The sequence below is a fragment of the Sus scrofa genome, chromosome 3 (assembly GCF_054392235.1).
Source record: "Sus scrofa isolate SSC_HxYL_T2T_F1_AM1 chromosome 3, Sscrofa_HxYL_maternal_Yorkshire_Landrace_v2.0, whole genome shotgun sequence".
Lineage (NCBI taxonomy): Eukaryota > Metazoa > Chordata > Mammalia > Artiodactyla > Suidae > Sus > Sus scrofa.
In genome coordinates this window covers 4,015,493-4,036,772 of record NC_139385.1, presented here as the reverse complement: position 1 = coordinate 4,036,772, position 21,280 = coordinate 4,015,493, and the positions used below count along the sequence as shown (strand labels likewise).

The window sequence follows — 21,280 nt, the reverse complement described above, 5'->3', positions numbered from 1 at the left end:
ACCCGCTGAGCAAGGCCAGGGCTTGAACCTACAACCTCATGGTTCCTGGTCGGATTCATTAACCACTGCACCACGACGGGAGCTCTGCAGCTCCATGGTGTTTGACTCTTTGGCTCTCACTCGATTTCACCCTTCTAGAAGCCCCACACAGTTTGCACCCCCCTTTAACAGGTAAGAACACTGAGGCCCCTTCCAGGCAAAGTGAGTGACTTGCCTAGAGTCCCAGAGATGGCACAGTGCCCCCTGTCACCATCTTCCTCCTGCTGTGTGTGACCTTGGGTGTGTCCTCTCCCCACTGTGAGCCTCACTTGAGTTTGGGGAACCATCAAGGCCCCTGCCTCGTGGGACAATTGATGGAGACTGAGCAGGACAGAGCCCGCCTCCTAGAGGCTCATGAAGGGCATCTGGGTACCGGGCACAGTTGATTCTGGAGGCTCACGGCCTCACCTCACCCAGGTGAACACGAGGGACCTGCGGGTACCCCATCCCCGGGCAGGTCCCCAACCTTGCCTGTGTGTCGGCCTTGCTACCCACAGCTATAACACAATGTGATTAAAGCTGCCCTTCCTGCCTCTGGGATTGCCATGGGGACAAAATCCATCTATAGGACATCAGAAACGTGAAAGAGTGTCACAGACACACAAGTGATTATTCCGTTATTTTTGCATAACTCTAGTATTTCTAATACAAACTTGTATCTGGCCAGAGGCAGAGAGAAAGCCGAAATCTGAGGCTACAGGGTTTGTTGCAGAGCCTCCTGGGCCCTCTGAGAATGTAGGGCCATCTCCAGTGGAAACAAATCTGACTAGCATCCATGAGGACACAGGTTTGATCCCTGGCCTCACTCAGTGGGTTAAGGATCTGGTGTTGCTGTGAGCTGTGGTGTGGGTTACAGACTTGGCTCAGGTCCCACGTTGCTGTGGCTGTGGTGTAGGCTGGCAGCTGCAGCTCTAATTGGACCCCTAGCCTGGGAACTTTCTTATGCCGCGGGTGCGGCTCTAAAAAGACAAAGGAAAAAAAAAAGAATGTAGAACCATCTCCTGAAACATCAGACTGGGCCCCACCCCCTCTTCTGCTCCCACACCCTCTGTGGCTCCCCACCACCCTTGCCAACAAAGTCCCAGCTCTTGACTTTATGCCAGTTCTCTGGGAACACACCCGCCCCAGGCATCCTGGGCGCCAGCTAATCTCCAGACTTGGGAAGCACTTTCCACCTCCTGGCTGAGTTCCAAGGCTACTTTCTTGCTGTGTGGCCCTGTAGCTTGCTTTCCTTCTCTGGGCAGGTGCTGAGTCTGCTGAGGGGAGGAACAGCAGGCACCTGACAGCTCTGGGGGAGAGAAGCCCGGAGGCCCTTCAGCTGTCACCTGTGGCAGAGTTCTAGTTCCTAGTTTCTAACCAGTTCTTTGGTGGGTGTCATGGTTCGCCCAGTGCTGGGCCCCAGAGGCTGGCCCAGTAAACTTGTGTCTGTAGGGTGTCTAGCTTCCAGGAGGGCCTGTTTCTTGCCCTTATGGGCTCCAGAACCCAAGCTTAACGCAGCTATTCTAGCCTAGCTCTGTGCCTGTCCGCCTCAGTCTCCCCATCTGTACAATGGGACCTGAGTTCAAGGCCCGCTACATTCCTTCTGAGGGGTAAGTACTCATAGCCCGCTCTGAGCTGTGTTAAGAGGGCTCTCCCAACCCCATCCCCCCTAATCCTGCTCACCCAGTTGACCTCTTTCTCAGTGGGGGCCTCCATGTACTCTACTGGGTGTTGGCCAGAACAAAAATGGTGTTGAGCCAAGATCTCTCCACTGAGAGTTCTATGGACTCAGTTTCCAAAGGTCCCAGCCACATCAGATGTGTGCAGTTCTCCCAACAGGCCCTTCTGACAAGCCCTCTCTAAACTGTCTCCTTTGTAAACTCCTATTCAAACCTCAAAGCCCAGCCAAAAAGACCCCTTCCGTAAAAAGCCTTGCTTGATTCTCAAGCTGGGTTGCTCTTCCTCCATTTCAGCTCCTCACATGTTCAGGATATCAGACAGTTGTTTCCTCTGAGGACCTCTGGAGAACAAGGCTGGCGTCTGACCTGTGAGTGTTATCAGACACTGGGTGAGCCAGCTGCAGCCCAGAGACCTAAGGACTTCCTGTGACACCCACCCTCCCATACTCCCCTCCTGTCAACATCCGCTGGGAGGTGTGAGCCCTGAGCTGGTCCAACCCCTTCCTCCCTCGGCCTATTCCTCATGGGCTTTGGCAGTCCTGGGACACCATCCCTGCCAGGGCTGCGCCCACACCCTCCTGAGACCGGATGCTCACACCGCTGAGAGACCTCAGGCCTACTCCTGCACCCCCTGTGCTTCTGTAGAGAAATGCTCCTTCCTTCTTCCCTCCCTCCCTTTCTTCCTTCCATCTGCAGATGAAAAGCAAAAGTTGCATTAACCCTGCACCATCAGAAGGGCATCCAACCCACAGCGACCCAACTAAATGTGGTCCCTGGAGCTCCTGTCGTGGCTCAGCGGGAATGAACCCGACTAGTATCCATGAGGATGCGGGTTTGATCCCCGGCCTCGCTCTGTGGGCTGAGGATCTGGCGCTGCACGTTGCCGACGCGGCCTGGATCCCGCATTACTGTGGCTGTGGCGTAGGCTGTGGGCTGCAGCTCTGATTCCACCCCTTGTCTGGGAGCTTCTGTACACTTTGGGTGCAGCCCTGGGCGGGGGAACGATTGTGTGGAACACGGAGGGAGAGAGTAAACCTATATAATCACACAGATACATCCAAGAATTGGCTGGATGAACACGACAAAGTGCAGGAGTGGGATCCCCAGAGGGCTTCCTGGAAGAGGGGATGTTTACTCCGAGCCCTGAAAGAGAAGCAGAACTGAAAGAAGCACAAAGGGTGTGTGTGGAGAGAAGGGTCCACTCTGGGCAGAGAGAATGGCAAGTGCAAAGGCCCTGAGGCCAGCAGGAGTTTGGGGCTCTAAGGACTACAGGCCAGGTGAGGCTGGGCCAACCCTCCAAAACTAGCTACCATCTCGGGAAAGCATGGGCTTCAAAGGCGTGCAGCTACATGACCTGAACGCTGTATCCAGCACCCAGACAGAAGGACACGTCCAGGTCCCAGAAGCTTCCCTCACCCGCTTTCCAGCTAGTCCTCCCCCAAAAGGCACCGCCATCCAGATTTCTGCACACACAGATCGGCTCTGCTGACCTTCAGCTCTGCGAACACAGGATCACGCAGACACGGGATCAAACAGATTCCAGATCATACAGACACCAGAGCACACAGCCCCTGGATCATACAAACACCGGATCGCACAGACACAGGAGCACTCAGACACCGGAGCACACAGACACCAGGGCACACGGGCTGCTGTAGCAGGTGAAGTGGTATCTCGCCGTGGTTTTATTTGCATTTCCCGCATGACCCGTGGTGTTGAGCTCCTTTTGTCTTTCCTGGCCATGCGAAGATTTGCGTGGCCTCTTGTCTAAAATGCCCCTTTAGGGCTTTTGCTCACCTCTCTCCTCGATTTGCCGCTCTCTTTCTTGCTCAAACACTGTGTCGGGATTCTCTGCGGGAAGAACAACCCAGAAGGACGTGAAGGAGAAGGTGGTGGCCACCCACTCGCCCTCCTCAGCACCCACCCCTCCTGGGCCCTGCTTCATGTATGACAGGCACGGGAGAGGCGCACACAACACATGAGCACGTGTGCACGCACGCGTGCACACACACACACACACACACACACACAGCGGAAGGTCTTTCCCCCAGGGCTTCACGGCCCCTCCTCTGGGAGCTGGCCCAGGAGGGAGGGGGCCAACTGAGATGGGGCTCCGGGGGGTCAGGGTGCACCGCCCCTGCTGTCCCCTGTTGGAGCCCCTCCCAGGTCCTGTAGCCTCCAGCGAGCCTGGGACGAGACGTGGTCCCATGACCTTCATGTCACAGGGCCAGGGCGATCCTGGCCCGAGTCGCCTGCATGGCCACCCTGTACTCACCCTGGGCAGGCTCTGCTCAAGCACGTCTGCTGGCGCATCTGTCCCCTCCCTGCGGCTCTGTGATGAAGGGGAGCTAGTCTGCCAAGGCCACAGACTCCCAAGCAGCTTGCCTGTGTCCAAGCAGAGAGACTTTGGAGCTGAGCACTGAGAACTTTCCATCCAATTCTTTTTTTTTTTTTTTTTTTTTGGTCTTTTTAGGGCCGCGCCCATGGCATATGGAAGCTCCCAGGCTAGGGGTCAAATCAGAGCCGCAGCAGCCGGCCTACGCCACAGCCACAGCCATGCCAGACCCCAGCCGTGTCTGCGACCTATGCTGCAGCTCACAGCCATGCCAGACCTTTATCCCACTGAGCGAGGCCAGGGATGGAACCCACATCCTCCTGGATACTAGTCTGGTTCTTAACCCGCTGAGCCACCATGGCAACTCCCCAGGTCAGGCTTTAGAGCCATCATGCCTCTTGGCTAAGTGGAGTGGGGGCCTGTCCTGTGCTGGACGGACCAGCCTGGCTCTCCCCGCGGAAAACCTGGCCTTGTCCTTGCTGTCCTGGCTGCACACAAAAGGCCAACCCCCAGCCCTCAGGCCGGGACCCCAGCCTGCCGCATGTGCTCTGTGGCGCTGGGTAAGCTCTGCCCATCTCTGGACCTTGGCTTCCCTGTTGATAGGTAGGCAGGTGATGGCCAGCTTCCAGGCTGTCTGTGACAGGCCCCTCAAAGGCCCGGGAGGCCCAGCCAGACGGCGTCATCCACGCAGGGTCTTGCTGACCCCGGTTGGCCCAGAGATGCCTTGTCACTTTCCAAGGACATCCAGGGGTGAGAAAGAACCGAGTCCTGCTTTGTGGATGGCACGCTCTCTCCTGGGGCTCCCCGCCTGCTCGGGGGCCTCCTTCACACTGGCTTTGCTAAGAGGGCATGGCATGTGGCCCCACTGTGTGCAGTGGCATTCACTGCTGAGTCCTGCCTGGGTCTGGACCAAGCCCCACCCTGTGTTCTTGGTCCCAGCTGTGGGCACGTGTGTCCTCAGGTCCATCTGTGTGTCCCCAGGGCTATGGGTCTCAGCAGCCCAGGTGAGTGAATGTGACAGCCCCAGTCATTCCCTAGTGACCTGGGAAATGGAGGGGGGAGGGCCCTGCCTGCTGCCCCCGTCCCCCCCACCGGCCCTTGTGCCAGGGAACCCCTTCCCTGCCTGACCTGCCAAACCCACGCCCGTGGCTGGGGCTTCTCTGGGCTCGCACAGAACCAGTCTCACCGGGTCAGGACTGTGTCTCCAGCGGACAGTGCAGCCCGGGCTTGGTCCCCCCTCTGTATCCCTGGCAGCACTGAAGCTCTGGCTGCAGGGCAGGCTCAGGTTTCTGGCCAGCCCAGCAGGCGGCTGAGATTTCTGGCCCAGGAGGGCCTGGCTCCGCAGCTACGTGGGGGAGCCGATCGGGTTTCCACTTGGCCGGGCCCGGGCCCCAGGCCCCAGGCTGGAGGAGTGGCGTCAGCTGAGGACTGGCCCCACGTGGGGCCCTGGGCACCAGGGAGGGAGCCCAGCTCTGCACTGCCCACTGGCCACTCTGAGCCTCAGTTTCCCCAGCTGGGGCCTCAGGGACACAGCCGGCCCCTTTGAGCCTGGCCAGGGGCCTTGACCCCACACCAGGCTCTGGTGCGTTCTGAGAATCGCAGGCTATTAACTGCTAGGCCGGGTCTCTGGCTCTCACTGGTCTCAGTTGGCTTGTCTGAGAAATGGGGAGATTCCTGCCTGGCCGGGGTGGGGCGGGGTGAACTTTCTGCGTGGTGACACAGGCTCGGCTTGGCTCCGCTCGCGGTGGGCCCTCGGGGACTCTGTCCTCCCCTCGTCCTCCTGTGGACGGGGTGGCCGGGCTGCACCCTGAGGTGGGTGAGCTGTGGCTGTGAGTCAGCCCTGGCCCCACCCGCCGGCACGCTCCCAACACCTCCCTCCCCTCCTGCTCGTTCCCCTTTCACTTCCTCCAGGAGGGGCAGCCCCCAGCACTTCCACTGCCCCTGCCCCCAGCTCCCGGGGCATTTCTGAGCCCCCAGCCCAGGCAGGGAAGGTGCAGGAGCAAGGCCACCAGCCAGGAAGGGGCTGGGTCCCAACGGCGACCACAGCCATGGGCGCCCAGCCCTGGGCCTGAGACTTGAGAGCCCAGGTCACTGACTGCCCCCGGCCCCCTGGGAGCCAGATGCTCCCTGCCCCTTCGCACAGCCCCAAGACAGAGGCCCAAGGTGTAGGGTCCACGCAGCCTCCTGTCTGTGCCATTCATGCGGGTGTGTTTGCCAGCACTTTGGGGTGCTGGGCCCAGGAGCCTCCAGAACCCCGCTTGGCCTGAACTTGAAGTGCGGCTGACCCCACCCCACTTGGTTCAACCTGTCACCCAGCTTCTCAGGCCTCTGTCCCGGGCCAGCTCCCTTGGCCTCCAGGTGACTCGGGCAGGCCACCAGCCACTCCCAGTGGGCTACTGTGGGCCCGGGTGAGGAATGGACCTCAGAGACCCCCTGGGACCACAACTTGGTGGGGCGTGAGGCTGGGATGCCTCCAGTCTGCCTGGGACAACTGTCAGGCCCTGAGGGACTGCCCCCTCTCAGCAGTCAGGGTCTGCCCGGGTCACCTCGAGGTCTTATCCAGAGAATGGGGACAACGGGCCCAGAAGGGCCCGGGGCTCCGAGGAGAGGGCTCAGCTGGGTGTGCAGCGGGGATGGCCAGGGAAAAATCGCATCTCTTTCTGAAAAACTCACTCAGGTGGGCTGGGCTGGGGACTCCCCAGGAGGTTGGGCAGTTCCCCAGGGTGCCCTGGGGCCAGGAAGAGAGAGGGTGGTTTTTAAGGATTTTTAAAAACTCTCCCAGGAAGTGTCACAAGTTCCCAGTTTCTCCGGGGCAGGGATCCCCCTTGGCAGATGACTCTATCCGTCGGGGAGCAGGGGACGCCCCAGGGCGGGCTGAGGATCTGGAGGCTGCCTAGTGACAGCCCTGGGACAGACTCTGGCTGGAGGCTGGGCTGGGGCCAAGGCCTTGGCGAATGCCCAGGAGAGCACGCAGGGCCCAGTCCGGCCTCCCTCCGCTGGCTGGGCACCCCAGAGGCCTGCCCCAGGAAATCCACTGCTCTCCTCCCTGGGCATCAGAACCTGTTCTCTTTGGTTCTCTTGTTTGAGGTCTGTCTCAGGAATCACATCTGCTTCTTCAGGGGATTGCTCAAAACAGTGTCTGGTGCTGTTCCTCTCTGGAAGCGTGCCTGGCTGCCTGGGGCTGGTGTGTGGGATGTAGGAGCAGCGTGATCCAGGAGGTTGAGCTCCTGCCTGTGCCCTTGCTGAGTGATCCTGGCTGGGTCACTTCCCCTCTCTGGGCAGGAAGGTGACCGCTGTTCTGGTGGGGGGAGCAAGTCCTGGCAGGCTTCCTGGAGCGGGCAGCCGGAGAGCTGGCCCTGAAGGTTGAGGCAAAGTGGGGCAGGAGGCAGAGGAACCCCAAGTCCAGTAAATTCCGAGGTCCAGACTCTCCTCTGGAGACCATCTGGGAGCAGGCGAGGACGGGCGAGGAAAGAGGTGGCGGGGCGAGCAGGCTCGGAGCCTCAGGACGCTGGTGGTGTGACCGGAGGCTAGTGGCTGCCTCTCTGGGCCTTAGGAGATAAGCACTGAGAAGGAAGGACCCAGGAATTTAGACTTTGGAACAGCCTTTGGCCCCAGTCCCTGGGGACACTGCAGGGGGACACTTTACCCAGGGAGGGGCCTCCAGGCCCTGCACCTCGAACCCCCGACAGGGGACTCCGTGCCCTGGGCCCTTTTCCAGCCCGGCCTCAGTGTCCGCATCTGTAACAAGGGCCGTGTTTGCTGGACTGTTGGCAGGGTCTCTCCCGGAGCCGGCGGTCTCGTTGGGAGGTCTCCTCCCCTTCTGGGTCCCAGCTCAGTGTCTCCCTCTGAAAAATGTGCCTTGGGGTCCCCGCAGGGGCGGGCAGCGGCGGGGCCCCCAGGCCAGAGCCAGGCAGCCAGCGGGGCGGCCTGGGCTGGAGGAGGCGGGCTTGGTCTCTGGCGTGGGTTGTAAATGTCCCCTCGCCTGGGGGCCTCGCGGGCAGGGGACCGCAGAGAAGAAAAAAGCCCCGGAAAGGCAAGAACGGTCCCCACGGGCGGGGGTGGCCGGGGGGCCGGGGCTGTGCGCCTGCCCGGGCGGCTCTGAAAACTCCCTGCCTGCGAGGGCAAAGTTCCCGGCCAGCCGAGAACCTGTTCACTTCCTCTCCCGCGGTCTCCTCCCTCTTCCTCTGGCCGCCTCACTTCCTCTTTTCCTCCTCCTGCTGCTCTCTCCCCCCCCCCCCCAGCGCCTCCCCTCCCCCAGGCGGCTGCCCAGCCCCCTCCCAGGCCTCCTTCTTTCGGGGTCCTTTCTCAGGACCCAGGACACCCAGGCCGTCCCTTCTTCAGCCCTCAGATCAGGGCCCTGGGGGGGGCCCCGCAGGAGGAGGGGGATGCTGGCCGGCACAGGAGACCACTGGGCTGCGGCAGACAGAGGGCCAGGAGGGTACCAGGCCCCCAGGTCAGTGGGGGCGAGCGTGCCCCTTGGCTGGCCCTGGTTGAGAAGAGGCCAGGTGGCAGCACAGGTCCTGCCTGGGGACCAGCCTGGCTCTCCATCCTTGCCCTGCCCGGGGGGCCCTGCAGTGGTCCCAGTGTGACCAGCCCCCCCACCGGGCTGGCAGCCCATCAACCCGCAGCAAACCCCACCTCCCGCCCCAACCCCCGAATCACAGGGCTGGCAGGTCCTGAGGTGGCTGGCCCCTCGCCCACGACTGAGAGACACAAGGCCTGGGACAGGGAGCGCAGTCTGGCCCCTGGGAGGGAGGGAGTGGATGGGCTGGGAACATTCGCCCAGGCCTGGGGCGGGGTTGGGGGAGTTGTTCCCTGGGAATGCTAGCTGGTGGCCCTGAGCCTGCAGGCTCTGCTGTGCGCTGGGGGACGGTCACCCTTCCTACCTGTTTGTAGCCTCTGCAACCTTCCAAGTGCCCTGCCACTGGCCTCCCACAGGGGGCTGGACCAAGCTGCCTCTTCCCTGGCCAGATTCCACACCCATATATGGACTAATCTTTCGCTGGTTTCAACACACACTCAAGGAGCACCTACTATGCGTAGCAAAGCCCTAGGCAGACCTGGAGACAGACGCCCGAGGGCAGGCCAGGGCCCCCACCTGGACCCCTCTGCCCTGTTTCCTTTGTGGGAAAATTCAGCTTGTCACGGCCTCGGAGAAGGTGCACCTCCACGCTGCCCCGCTGGGCTTCCTTCGGCCACTCACTGCCCACTGGTGGCCCCCGCCTGGGTGCAGGCTCTCCCTGCTGGACAGGCAGTTCCCAGAGCAGGGAACCACTGGGAACACCCGGGGGCACCCAGGTCTGACCCCGTGTTTGGTGGAGAGACCAGGGCAGGAGTGGGCCCCAGCTGGTCCCTGCTGCCCCACCCCCCTCCCCCTAACTCCTCTCTGGCACATTGAATGTCCTTCCCCAGTCCTTGGTGGCCTCCAGATGGTCTAGGAGGGCAGTTCAGCTGTGGCTGCACGTGACAGACAGACGATGGATGGTGGGTCCCAGAGCTGTGCTCAGTGGCCCTGCCTGCCTGCAGCCAGCAGTGCTTGGCAGCTGCCTGGGTCGCCAGCTAACGGCCCAGGCTTGGCCTTGGCTGGGTGTGACCAGGCAGCCTCAGCCGCAGCCCAGCTCCATGGGAACAGCTTCTCTGCTCTACGGAGCCCACCTCTCCTGGGCCTGCAGCAAGGGAGGCCTGGAGCCCTCTTCACGGGGAACTTCCAGCCCCCAGCCCCTGGGGCCTGTCCTGTCCCTAGAGACTGCAGTCCTGAAGCCCCTGCTACGTGTCTCCAAGTCCCCTGACTCAAGCATGCCCCACCATAGCCCTCAAGCCCACGGTCTCTAAGTAATGTGCCCCCTTAGCAAGCTCAGCACCCCCACTTAGCAAGCTCAGCACCCCCAGTCGGGGCCCCCCCTTACCCAGGCTTTCTGGGCAGCAGAGCTAATGTCGCCAAGGGGAGGGTGACTCTCTCATCACTCCTTTCCCCCACCTGCTCCTTAAGCATGCACCCACAGCAACCAGGGACTCTCGCATCCGTGCTGACCCTTGCCCACAGGGGCGCTCACTGCTTTGGGGCATCCACATTCGGAGGGTGCCGGGGTGGGGAGACCCGGAGACCAGCAGGCCGGGTGCAGGCCTGGCCAAGCGGGGCCGGACCCGACACTGCTCAGGCGGGCGGCGGCCCACTGTTGGGGCCCAGCACCCAAGGGCGGCCGACGCCAAAACTCTCTCCCTCCTCTTCCTCAATCTCGCTCTCGCTCTCTCCTAGCCAGTCCATCTCCCTCCCTCTTTCTTTTTTTTTTTTTTTCTTTTTTTTTTTTTTTGCAAAAGGAGGGGAGAGGGGGTAAAAAAATGCTGCACTGTGCGGCGAGGCCGGTGAGTGAGCGGCGCGGGGCCAATCAGCGCTCGCCGTTTCGAAAGTTGCCTTTTATGGCTCGAGCCGCCGCGACTGCGCCCCATAAAACCCGGCGGCGCGACGCACAGCCACAGCCGAGACCGCGTCCACTCCGCCAGCACAGGCCCCTCGCCCTTGCCGCTCCGCCTTCGCCGCCGGTCTACACCGCTACCAGGTAGGGTCCCCGCACCGGCCGGGCCGCTGATGCGCTGGGCCCGTGCCTCTTGTGGGCAGGTGGCCCCCTCCGCCCCGGCCCCGTGGACAGCCGGCCGGGTGCCGGGAATGGACTCATGCGCTCCTCGTTCGGGGCCCGGGCTGCGCTCGGGGAGCGCTCCCAGAGTGTTTCTTTGGGAGCCCTAGCGGCGGCGATTCTTTGTCCGAGCGGGCCGATCGCTCCGCCGGCGGGAGAGCAGTGCAGCCGGGCGGCGGGGCGGGTGGGTGGGCGCGGCGCGGTGGCCGAGCCGGGTGGGGGCTGGGACGCCAGTGCGCGTGCGTGTGCGCCGTAGGCCCAGGAGGCGAGGGCGGGGCGGGCGGCCGGAAGGGGTGGGGTCGCCGCGGCGCGAGAGCGCCTGCGCGCACTTCCTCGCGGAGCCACGGGCCGCCCCGGGTGTGGTCGCCGCGCGCCCGCCGAGTGGCGCTTTTTGGGCGGGGCGGGGCTGGCGCCCAGTGGGGAGGGGGCGGAGGCCTGGCTTCCTGCCGCGCGCCTCGGGGCCGCCTCCGACCAGCGTTTGCCTTTTATGGTAATAACGCGGCCGGCCGGCTTCCTTTGTCCCCAATCTGGGCGCGTGCCGGCGCCCCCTGGCGGCTCGAACGCGCGTCGCGCCGGAAGTGAGTAGGGCGGAGGCGGCCGCACCCGGCCTCCGGCTCACGGTCCTGCTGCCCCTGCAGTTCGCCATGGATGACGATATTGCTGCGCTCGTGGTCGACAACGGCTCCGGCATGTGCAAGGCCGGCTTTGCGGGCGACGATGCTCCCCGGGCCGTCTTCCCCTCCATCGTGGGGCGCCCCCGACACCAGGTAGGGCGCCGCCCTCGGGTCTGACTTGGTGGGTGGGGTCTTGGTAGCAGGTGGAGGGAAGGGGGAGGCTTTCTGCGTGGGGGCCGGTGGGGCCGGGCCCGGGCTGAAGGCGCCTCGCCCCTCCTTCCGCAGGGCGTGATGGTGGGCATGGGCCAGAAGGACTCCTACGTGGGGGACGAGGCCCAGAGCAAGAGAGGCATCCTGACCCTCAAGTACCCCATCGAGCACGGCATCGTCACCAACTGGGACGACATGGAGAAGATCTGGCACCACACCTTCTACAACGAGCTGCGTGTGGCCCCCGAGGAGCACCCCGTGCTGCTGACCGAGGCCCCCCTGAACCCCAAAGCCAACCGTGAGAAGATGACCCAGGTCAGTGGCCCACTGGGCTCTCTCGGGCGGCCGCCCCCTCCTCTCTTGCCCCTCTTTGCCACGCCCTTTCTCACTTGTTCTTTCTTCTGCCATTTTCCTAGGACTTTTCTTCTCTGACCTGAGTCTCCTTTGGAACTCTGCAGGTTCTATTTGCTTTTCCCCAGCTGGAGTCTTTCTCGTGTTTGCCTTTCTGACTAGGTGTTAAAAGCATAAGGTGCTGTGGGTGTATAGGTACTAACACTGGCTCGTGTGACAAAGCCGACGAGGCTGCCGTAAAGGGGCCTCGGAGTGTGTATCCCGTAGGTGCACAGTAGGTCTGACGTGACTCCCCGACCTGGGGTCCCCAGCACACTTAGCCGTGTTCCTTGCACTCTCTGCATGTCCCCAGTCCGGCCTGACTGCCCCCGGCGGCTTCCCGAGGGTGACAGCGTCCCTCCCTCCCTCCAGATCATGTTCGAGACCTTCAACACCCCAGCCATGTACGTGGCCATCCAGGCCGTGCTGTCCCTGTACGCCTCTGGCCGCACCACTGGCATCGTGATGGACTCCGGAGACGGGGTCACCCACACGGTGCCCATCTACGAGGGGTACGCCCTGCCCCACGCCATCCTGCGTCTGGACCTGGCTGGCCGGGACCTGACCGACTACCTCATGAAGATCCTGACGGAGCGGGGCTACAGCTTCACCACCACGGCCGAGCGGGAGATCGTGCGGGACATCAAGGAGAAGCTGTGCTACGTCGCCCTGGACTTCGAGCAGGAGATGGCCACTGCCGCGTCCTCCTCCTCCCTGGAGAAGAGCTACGAGCTGCCCGACGGCCAGGTCATCACCATCGGCAACGAGCGCTTCCGCTGCCCCGAGGCGCTCTTCCAGCCCTCCTTCCTGGGTGAGGACGCAGCCCTGGCCCTGCCTTCCCCCCGCCCCCCCTGGCTCACCCGGTGGTGGCCACAGCGGAAGCTCAGTCGGGCTTCTCTCCCCCCTCAGGCATGGAATCCTGCGGCATCCACGAAACTACCTTCAACTCCATCATGAAGTGCGACGTCGACATCCGCAAGGACCTCTACGCCAACACGGTGCTGTCGGGTGGCACCACCATGTACCCAGGCATCGCCGACAGGATGCAGAAGGAGATCACGGCCCTGGCGCCCAGCACGATGAAGATCAAGGTGAGTGCCCAGCCTGAGCTGGCCGGGTGCGGCCGGGCGGCGTGGGTGCCACGGCAGCCGCCGCGGAGCGGGTGCTCTGGGGACCAGGGCTCTGACCGCCACCCGCCTCACTGTCCCCTTCTCCTTCCAGATCATCGCGCCTCCAGAGCGCAAGTACTCCGTGTGGATCGGCGGCTCCATCCTGGCCTCGCTGTCCACCTTCCAGCAGATGTGGATCAGCAAGCAGGAGTACGACGAGTCCGGCCCCTCCATCGTCCACCGCAAATGCTTCTAGGCGGACTGTTAGTTGCATTCCACCTTTTTCTTGACAAAACCTAACTTGCGCAGAAAATGAGATGAGATTGGCATGGCTTTATTTGGTTTTGTTTTTTTGGTTTTTTTTTTTGTCTTGATATTTTTTTTTTTTTTTTTTTTTTGGCGCTTGACTCAGGATTTAAAAACTGGAACGGTGAAGGTGACAGCAGTCGGTTGGATGGAGCATCCCCCAAAGTTTTACAATGTGGCCGAGGACTTTGATTGTACATTGTTCTTTTTTTTTTTTTTTTTTTTTTTTTTAAATAGTCATTCCAAGTATCATGAGATGCATTGTTACAGGAAGTCCCTGCCTTCCCAAAAGCTGCCCCGCCTCCCCCTGAGGAGAAGGGCCAGTCCTCGCCCAGGTCCACCCGAGGAGGGCAGTAGCATCGCTTTAGTGTAAATTATGTACTCCAACATTTTTTTTAATCTTCGCCTTAATACTTGTTCTTTTTGTTTGTTTTATTTTGAGTGGTCAGCCATCACAATCCCCTTTTTTGTCCCGCAACTTGAAGTATGAAGGCTTTTGGTCCCCCTAGGAGCGGGTTGAGGTGCGGAGGCAGCCAGGGCTTACCTGTACACTGACTTGAGACCAGTTCAATAAAGTGCACACCTTAAAGAAACACGGCTTTGTGGTGGCTGGCGTTGTTGGGTGCTGGGGAGAAGGGTGGGGGACGGGGGCGCATTTGGGGTACCTCTTAGCTCTGAGGGGTCTTGGGGTGGGGGTTATGGGAGAGGTCAGGGTTCTGGCCTCTCGTCTTGCTTGTTTTAAATGAACTCCCTGACCTGGCCTTTAAACCTCCATCTCTCATTGGCTTCTGAGGTCCTGGTGATGGGGTGGGAGCCAGGGTGTTGGGTCCGGGTACCACACCTCAGGGGAATTGGGGACCTTGGCTCCTGGATACGCCCTCACTTGCTGAGCTTGGGGTCCTCCTGGGGTGGGGATGGGGCCTCCCTGGCCACACTCCTCCCTCACCTCTTCCTGTGCCTGTCCTGATGGCCAGGGGATGGCCTTTATGACACCTGTAGAAGGGACTTCTTTAGGGGTCTCTGGTGGTGCCACCCATCCTATGCCTGTGGGGAGGGGGTGTTGGGTGGCAGAAGTGGCCCCACTTGGCCCTGGGGGTGGCACTTGTTGGAGAGGTGGATTCTGCCTCCCTGGATGGAGAGTGGGTGCCACCCTGCGCACTGGCTATTCTGTTCCTTTAAGTGCAGCCCTGGCCTCATTCTCTCGGGACCTGCAGGGAAGCAGCCATGGAGGGCAGGGTCTCCCTGGTTAAGAAGAAGAAAACCAAGCCTGGACTACCTCCTGTCTGCTGAGAAGCTGTGATGGACGCAGGCAAGAGGGTGAGGCCCCCCAGGAGGGGCACCCGTCTTGCCCCCACACCTCCAGAGGGAGTGAGGCACAGAAACCTACCCCTAGGTCCATCCAGATTTGAGGCCCTGAGGGGGCCCCTTCCGGTGAACCTCTCCAGGTTTACCCTTCACCTTGGGGGCCGAGGCCCTTGGGGACGGGTCCATTCCAGGTCTGGAGGAACGTGAGAAATGGAACTGTCAGCGCAAAGGTGGGGAGGAGACTGCGGGCCGTGGGGATGGGCCCCCAAACCACATGGGCGCCCCAGGCGGGCTTCCCAGTTCAGTCAGTACCTGCCGTCCTGTCCAGAAGGGGCCTATTCCCCAGGGTGTCCCGAGCTGCCTCTCACCTGGGCAGAAAGAAGAGCAGAGTCAGAGGCCCCGGAACCGGGGTCTGGGAAGGGAAGCCCCTCGGGCCAGTTCTGGCTCTTCTGCTCTCACTCAGGGGTAGTGGGGAACCCTGGCCCCTGGGAGCTTTGTAGCGGGGATGGCTTAACCATTTCACAGCTAGTAGCTGAGTGCCTACTGTGTGCTGAAGTTTGGGACACAGACGAGGGGCTGCCAGTCTGGAAACAAGGATCCCCCCCGCCCTCAGGAGGTGCCGGAGAATAAACATGAAGGTACAACTCCCAGGGGTTGGTAATGAGAAGAAGGGAAGAGCAGAGGCTGGGTGGTTAACAAAACGGAGAGATGCAGGTTAAAAAAAAAAAAAAGCAATCATCGTTTTGCTTCTTTTGAATAACAAATAAGGTAATAAAAAGACCAGAAACCAAGCGGATGGGGGTGGGTCCCTCTTAAGCCGGGGGCTTCCTTGGAGGGAGGGGGCTGGGAGCTGGTCCCCAGACGCCAGATGACAGTCACCTGGGCAGGTGGGGGGTGGTCTCAGGCAGAGGCCCTGGCGATGAATGGGAGGGTGGTGGCCTTGTGTCTGGTCTTTGTGGCCCTGGGAGGTCACGTCACTGTACCCGCCCAGTGGAGAAATGGGAACGTGGGTAGCAGCTGGAGGGGTGCTTGTGGGCAGGCGCTTCCCTGTGAAAGGACACACATCGGACCCTTTAGGTCCTGCTCCTCCTGCCCCGCTCCCCAGGGGTCAGCTGATCCTCTGAGCCTGGCTGAGCCAGAGGAAGGCCCACTGCCTTCTGCTTTCCTCGGCACCCACTTTACAGATCAGGAAACCAAAGCCAAAGGGGGACAAGGACCCTGGCCCCTGGTTACCCGCCTGCCACGTGAGGAAGCTGGCGATGGACCCTGGCACCCGTGAAGCCCAGCAGATCAACGGCCAGACACGGCCTGGTTCAGCCCCACAGAGGGACCTCCCCTGCTTTACAGACGTGCAGCATCTCTGCTCCGACCCGAGGCCACCTCGGCCTGGGTGGTGTGCTCCTGCTTCCCAGGTGGCTGGCTCCCCCATGAGGCCACTCTGATCACCTGAGGGCCACTTCTCAAGGCGCTGAAACCGCCTCTCCCGGGACGGTCCCTCCTCTGCGAGGCAGCCCTGGCCTGGATGGAACAGGCGCCCTGAGAGCGGGGAGTCCTGGCCAGCGTGGGGCTGGGAGCCCAGGGGGTTCCCTTCCCCCCCGACTCGTCCTCCTGGAGCCCAGAGGTGAAGATGCAGGGAGGCCGCTCCTGCTGTCAGACAGGCGTCCCTCTGAAGCCCTGAGGCACCTCGGAGGGGCAGTGGCAGCATTTGAACACACGCGCTGGCCTGGGATCAGCCAAGGGACTGGGGACTGAGGACAGCCAGGGCCCCTGCCAGTGGCTGGTGTCTTTGCTTCCCATGCTCCGCTTATTGAACATGCAACCTGTGCTTCTGCAGCTCCACTGGGAGGGAGGGAGGTGATGTGGGGACGGGCTGGCCCTCCTGGGGCTTATAGTCCTGCTGCTCTGCCCCCTGGGGTCACACATGGCTGTTTACGTTTCAGTAAATCACAGGTAAGAGCCTGGAGTTGGAGTTACAGTTGTGGCGCAAGATCATGTCTCTGCATCACCAGGACGCGGGTTCGATCCCCGGCCTGGCGCAGTGGGTTAAAAGGGTGTGGTGTGGCAGTTGTGGCCTGGATCTAACCTCTGGCCTGGGAACTCCATATGCTGCCAAAAAGAAGAAGAAGAAAAAAAAAAAAAAGAGCCCTGGAGTTCCCTGGTGGCCTAGTGGTTAAGGATCCAGCATTGTCACTGCTGTGGTGTGGGTTCGATCCCTGGCCCAGGAACTTCTGAAGGCTGCAGACATGCTCCTCCCACCCCCATCCCCCACCAAAAAAAGTCACAGACTTTATTTTTTTTGCTTTTTAGGGCCACACCCGTGGCATATAGAGGTTCCCAGGCTAGGGGTCGAATCGGAGCTGTAGCCGCAGGCCTACACCACAGCCACAGCAACATGGGATCCGAGCCGCGTCTGCGACCCACACCAGAGCTGATGGCAATGCTGAATCCTTAACCCACGGAGCGAGGCCAGGGATCAAACCCACAACCTCATGGTTCCTGGTCGGATCTGCTTTTGCTGAGCCACAACGGGAACTGCGACTTTAATTTTTAGAGCAGTTTTAGGTTCACAGCCAAATTGAGAGGAAGGAACCCAGATTTCCATACACCCCCTCCCTCCACACTTGCGCAATCCCCTCCACCGTCACCACCCCCACCAGATGGACCATGGAGGAACCTGCATAGACACGTCCTGTCACCCCAGTGACAAATGACATTCACGTTCACTCCTGGTTTGCCCTGTGTGGGTTTGGATGTGCGTCTACCATTACAGTGTCATGCCCTGGAAAGCCTCTGAGCTCTGCCTGGCCCACCTGCCCCTGGTCCCCTAACCCCTGACAGCCACTGATCTTTTAGTGTCTCCATAATTTTTTTTTCCACACCTGCAGCATGTGGAAGTTCCTGGGCCAGGGATCGAACCCTTGCCACAGCAGGGACAATGCTGGATCCTTAAGCACTCGGCTATCAGGGTGCTCCGGGGTGGGGGTGCTGTGACGGTGGCCTATGCCTGGAGGCTCTCCGGGTGGGCGGGCTTCGTCCAAGGCCCTCTCCCTGCCTCGCCCACCTTCACCAGGCTCCATCCATGCTCCCTGCAGCTCCCAGCGCCCAGAGGGCTTTTCCTCCTGACAATACAGTTAAGGAGGCAGGACTGGAGGCCACTGGGTTCCGGCCTAGAGGTGACGTGGACAAGCTGCAGCTCTGCCCCTCGCCCCCGGGACCTGTGTCCTCTTCTGCAAGATGGGGTGATGCTTGGGTCTATCCCGCGGGGGCTGAGTAACACTTCGAGTGGGATGCCCTGGGTATGTGCCAGGTACATACAAACCGTGACTTAGGAATGGCCACTGCTGTCCTTTGTATTGGGAAAGAGTTGCTTTTCTCCAGACCCCACTTCCAGGTGGACAGGGGTGGGGGCGCAACAACAGAGACCCCTCGTCTTTGCCAGCATCACTTCCAGCCTCTGCCCCAGGCTCTCGACGACCCATGTGGCCCGCTGTGGACCCCCACCCTGGGCAGCCAGGTGCTGGCAGGGAAGGGCTCTCAGAGCACCAGCCCTTGGGGACGCGGTGAGGAAGTGTCACCCAAACCTGCAAAGGCCCGCGACAGCGAGAGAGCAGCGAGACCTTGAAGACGACTTCCAGTCCGAGTTGCCTAGAGTGCACCGAGTGGGGATATTTTTTCTTTTTTAAAAATGATTTTTATTTTTTCCCCTCATAGCTGGTTTACAGTGTCCTGACTCTTTTCGGGATTTCTAATTCAAATGTTTCTCAGAACTGCCCCGGGGAAACACGGGCCCCTTCCTCATTAGAATCAGCAGCAGTGGGCTTCCTGCTCTGGTGCAAATAGATTGGCGGTGTCCTGGGAGCAATGGGAAGAAGGTTCGATCCCCGGCCTGGCACAGTGGGTTAAGGATCTGGTGTTGCTGTAGCTGTGGCTTAAGGGGCAACGGTGACTTGAATCTGATTCCTGGCCACGGAACTCTGTATGCCTCAGGGTGACCAAAAAAGAAAAAAAAAAAAAAAAAGAATAAATAACAATGGTAGTGGTTACAGCTTCCAAGTCCTGAATGGCTCCTCTGGGCTGGACCATGGTATGTATTATCTCATTTAATCCACTCCTTATTTCACAAATGTTCAATGAGCGCCCGCTGCTGCCGAAGCCCCGCTCTAGCTGGGAAGAGAAAATAAGCATGTCTGCCCCAAGGGGAACCTTCCCTGATGCCAGCTTCTAGGGGGAGAGAAGCAATGGTTCAGGGAGCCAGGAGGACTAGAGGAGAGACCCGGGCTTCTGTGAAATTCCCCCAGGTGCCTGCCCGAGTCAGAGCTGGGATTCACGGTTGGGGCTTCACCAAGAGCTCTTTGATGCAAGGACTGTGTCTGTCCCCACCGTGGGCCACCCACAGTAGATGCCATCAGAGGCCTCTCGAGACTAACTGGCTCAACCCGATGAGGCTGGAGGGAAATGAGTCCCAGGGAGGGTTTGATATGAAGCTGGATGTACTGTGTTGAGAGTGGCTCCCAAAGATTCAGGTTTACCTGCAACCTCAGAAGGTGACTTATTTGGAAACAAGGTCTTTGCTGATATCATTAGTTAAGATGAAGTCATTCCGGCCTAAGGTGGATCTTAAATTCAACACGACTGGCGGAGTTCCCGTTGTGGCGCAGCAGAAAGGAATCCGGGTAGGAACCATGAAGTTGCGGGTTCCATCCCCGGCCTCGCTCAGTGGGTTAAGGATCTGGCATTGCCGTGAGCTGTGGTGAAGGTTATAGACTCGGCTCAAATCCTGTGTTGCTGTGGCTGTGGCGTAGGCTGGCGGGTACAGCTCCAATTGGACCCCTAGCCTGGGAACCTCCATATGCCGTGGGTGTGGCCCTAAAAAGACACACACAAAAAATCAACATGACTGGTGTCTTTATAAGAAGAGGAGAGGGAGTTCCCGTCGTGGCGCAGTGGTTAACGAATACAACTAGGAACCATGAGGTTGCGGGTTCGGTCCCTGCCCTTGCTCAGTGGGTTAACGATCCGGCGTTGCCGTGAGCTGTGGTGTAGGTTGCAGACGCGGCTCGGATCCCGCGTTGCTGTGGCTCTGGCGTAGGCCGGTGGCTACAGCTCCGATTCAACCCCTAGCCTGGGAACCTCCATATGCCGCGGGAGCGGCCCAAGAAATAGCAACAACAACAACAACAACAGACAAAAGACAAAAAGACAATAAAAAAAAAAAAAAAAAAGAAGAGGAGAGGCTACACACCCACCCACCAACCCACCCCCAATGTGTGTGCAAAGAGGAAGATGGCCCCAGAGGCAGAGCTCGGAGCACATGGCTACCAGCCCCGGAACTTCAAGGGTTGCTGGCGACCCCTGAAAGCTGGCAAGAAGCAGGAAAGGATTCTCCCTTGAGCCTTTGGAGGGAGCATGGCTCAGTCAACATCTTCATTTCCTTTTTTTTTTTTTTTTGCCATTTCTTGGGCCGCTCCTGCGGCATATGGAGGTTCCCAGGCTAGGGGTCCAATCGGAGCCGTAGCCACCAGCCCACGCCAGAGCCACAGCAACGCAGGATCCGAGCTGCGTCTGCGACCTACACCACAGCTCACGGCAAGGCCGGATCCTTAACCCACTGAGCAAGGGTAGGGATCGAACCCGCAACCTCATGGTTTCTAGTCGGATTCGTGAACCACCAAGCCACGACGGGAACTCCCCCTTTTTCTTTTCTGACCGTGCCCTCAGGAGATGGAAGTTCCTGAGCCTGGGATCAAATCTGAGCTGCAGCTGCGACCGACACCACAGCTTCAGCAAAGCTGGATCCTTAGCCCACTGTACTGGGCCAGGGAGTGAACCTGCACTACCTCAGAGACAGCTCCACGTCCTTAACTTGCTGCACCACAGTGGGAACTCCCCCATGAGCATTTTTATTAGTACATTTTTTTTTTTTTTGGGCTGTGCCTGTGGCATGTTGATGTTCCCCCAGCCTGGGATTAAACCTGAACCACAGCAGTGACAACATTGGTCCTTAACCCACTGTGCCACCAGGGAACTCCAGGAGGCAGGGATGCCATGAACTCACATCCTCAGGGATACTAGTTGGGTTTGTTACTGCTGAGCCACAACAGGAACTCCCTTCGGTAAATGATTTTTAAATTCAAAGGGTTTACAGGTGAGAGTATATCATCCATACAGTAATTTACCCAGAAAATATTTATTCAGTGCTCAGCTTTAGAGGTACCGGGACATACGGTTTATCGTGGGAGGACAGAAAAAAAAAGATGCAGTAGGTCAGATGATGCAAAGAACTATGGAGTTCTTTGAGCCCGCAATCAAACCCGAGAAAACACAGGATAAGGAGAGGATGAGGAGGCGATGCTATTTTCTGCGGGGTGGTCAGGGACCAGCTCTCTGACAGGTGCTTTCTGAACACCGCAGCCACTGGGACAGGCAAATGCAAAGCCCTGGAGGCAGGAGACTGCTGGGCCGGCATGAGGAAGCCCTTGTGGCCGCAAAGGGGCGCGCAGAAGGTAGAAAAAAGGGAGACGAGGTCAGAGAGCAAGCAGGGGCCGGCCAGGTTTCCCAGGCTCACCCCGCGCCCTAACGGGGCCGCGACCGCTCGCCGCACCCAACATGGCGGCCGCGCGCGGCCTGCCCGCGGGGAATCGGAAGTGCGTGTCAGTGGGCGCCGGAAGTGGAAGCGGCCCCC

The 21,280-nt window shown here is 60.1% G+C and overlaps 1 protein-coding gene and 2 long non-coding RNA genes across 7 annotated transcripts; 2 read left to right on the top strand and 1 right to left on the bottom strand.

The window, feature by feature from the left end:
* Positions 1–645: 645 nt before the first annotated feature.
* On the bottom strand, positions 646–10,286 carry LOC106509620 (uncharacterized). Of its 4 annotated transcripts, XR_014840003.1 has the most exons (5): positions 9,939–10,286; positions 3,973–4,082; positions 3,495–3,548; positions 3,114–3,195; positions 646–2,840 (listed from the first exon to the last, which is right to left on the bottom strand). It is a non-coding gene; the product is annotated as an uncharacterized LOC106509620 (long non-coding RNA). The 4 variants fall into 4 exon arrangements; XR_001307289.3 differs by lacking the exon at positions 3,114–3,195; XR_014840004.1 differs by lacking the exons at positions 646–2,840; positions 3,114–3,195 and having other exon boundaries at positions 3,350–3,548; positions 3,973–7,595.
* Positions 10,287–10,505: 219 nt separating this feature from the next.
* On the top strand, positions 10,506–13,891 carry ACTB (actin beta). Its single transcript, NM_001444420.1, is given in 6 exon segments — positions 10,506–10,589; positions 11,303–11,431; positions 11,564–11,803; positions 12,251–12,689; positions 12,788–12,969; positions 13,100–13,891. Coding segments are annotated over 5 exon segments (1,128 nt in total). The 5' UTR covers positions 10,506–10,589; positions 11,303–11,308; the 3' UTR covers positions 13,244–13,891.
* A 582-nt stretch (positions 13,892–14,473) lies between these two features.
* On the top strand, positions 14,474–16,573 carry LOC146404339 (uncharacterized). 2 transcript variants are annotated; one of them, XR_014840007.1, is made up of 3 exons: positions 14,474–14,610; positions 15,155–15,236; positions 15,783–16,573. It is a non-coding gene; the product is annotated as an uncharacterized LOC146404339 (long non-coding RNA). The 2 variants fall into 2 exon arrangements; XR_014840006.1 differs by having other exon boundaries at positions 15,124–15,236.
* Positions 16,574–21,280: the final 4,707 nt, after the last annotated feature.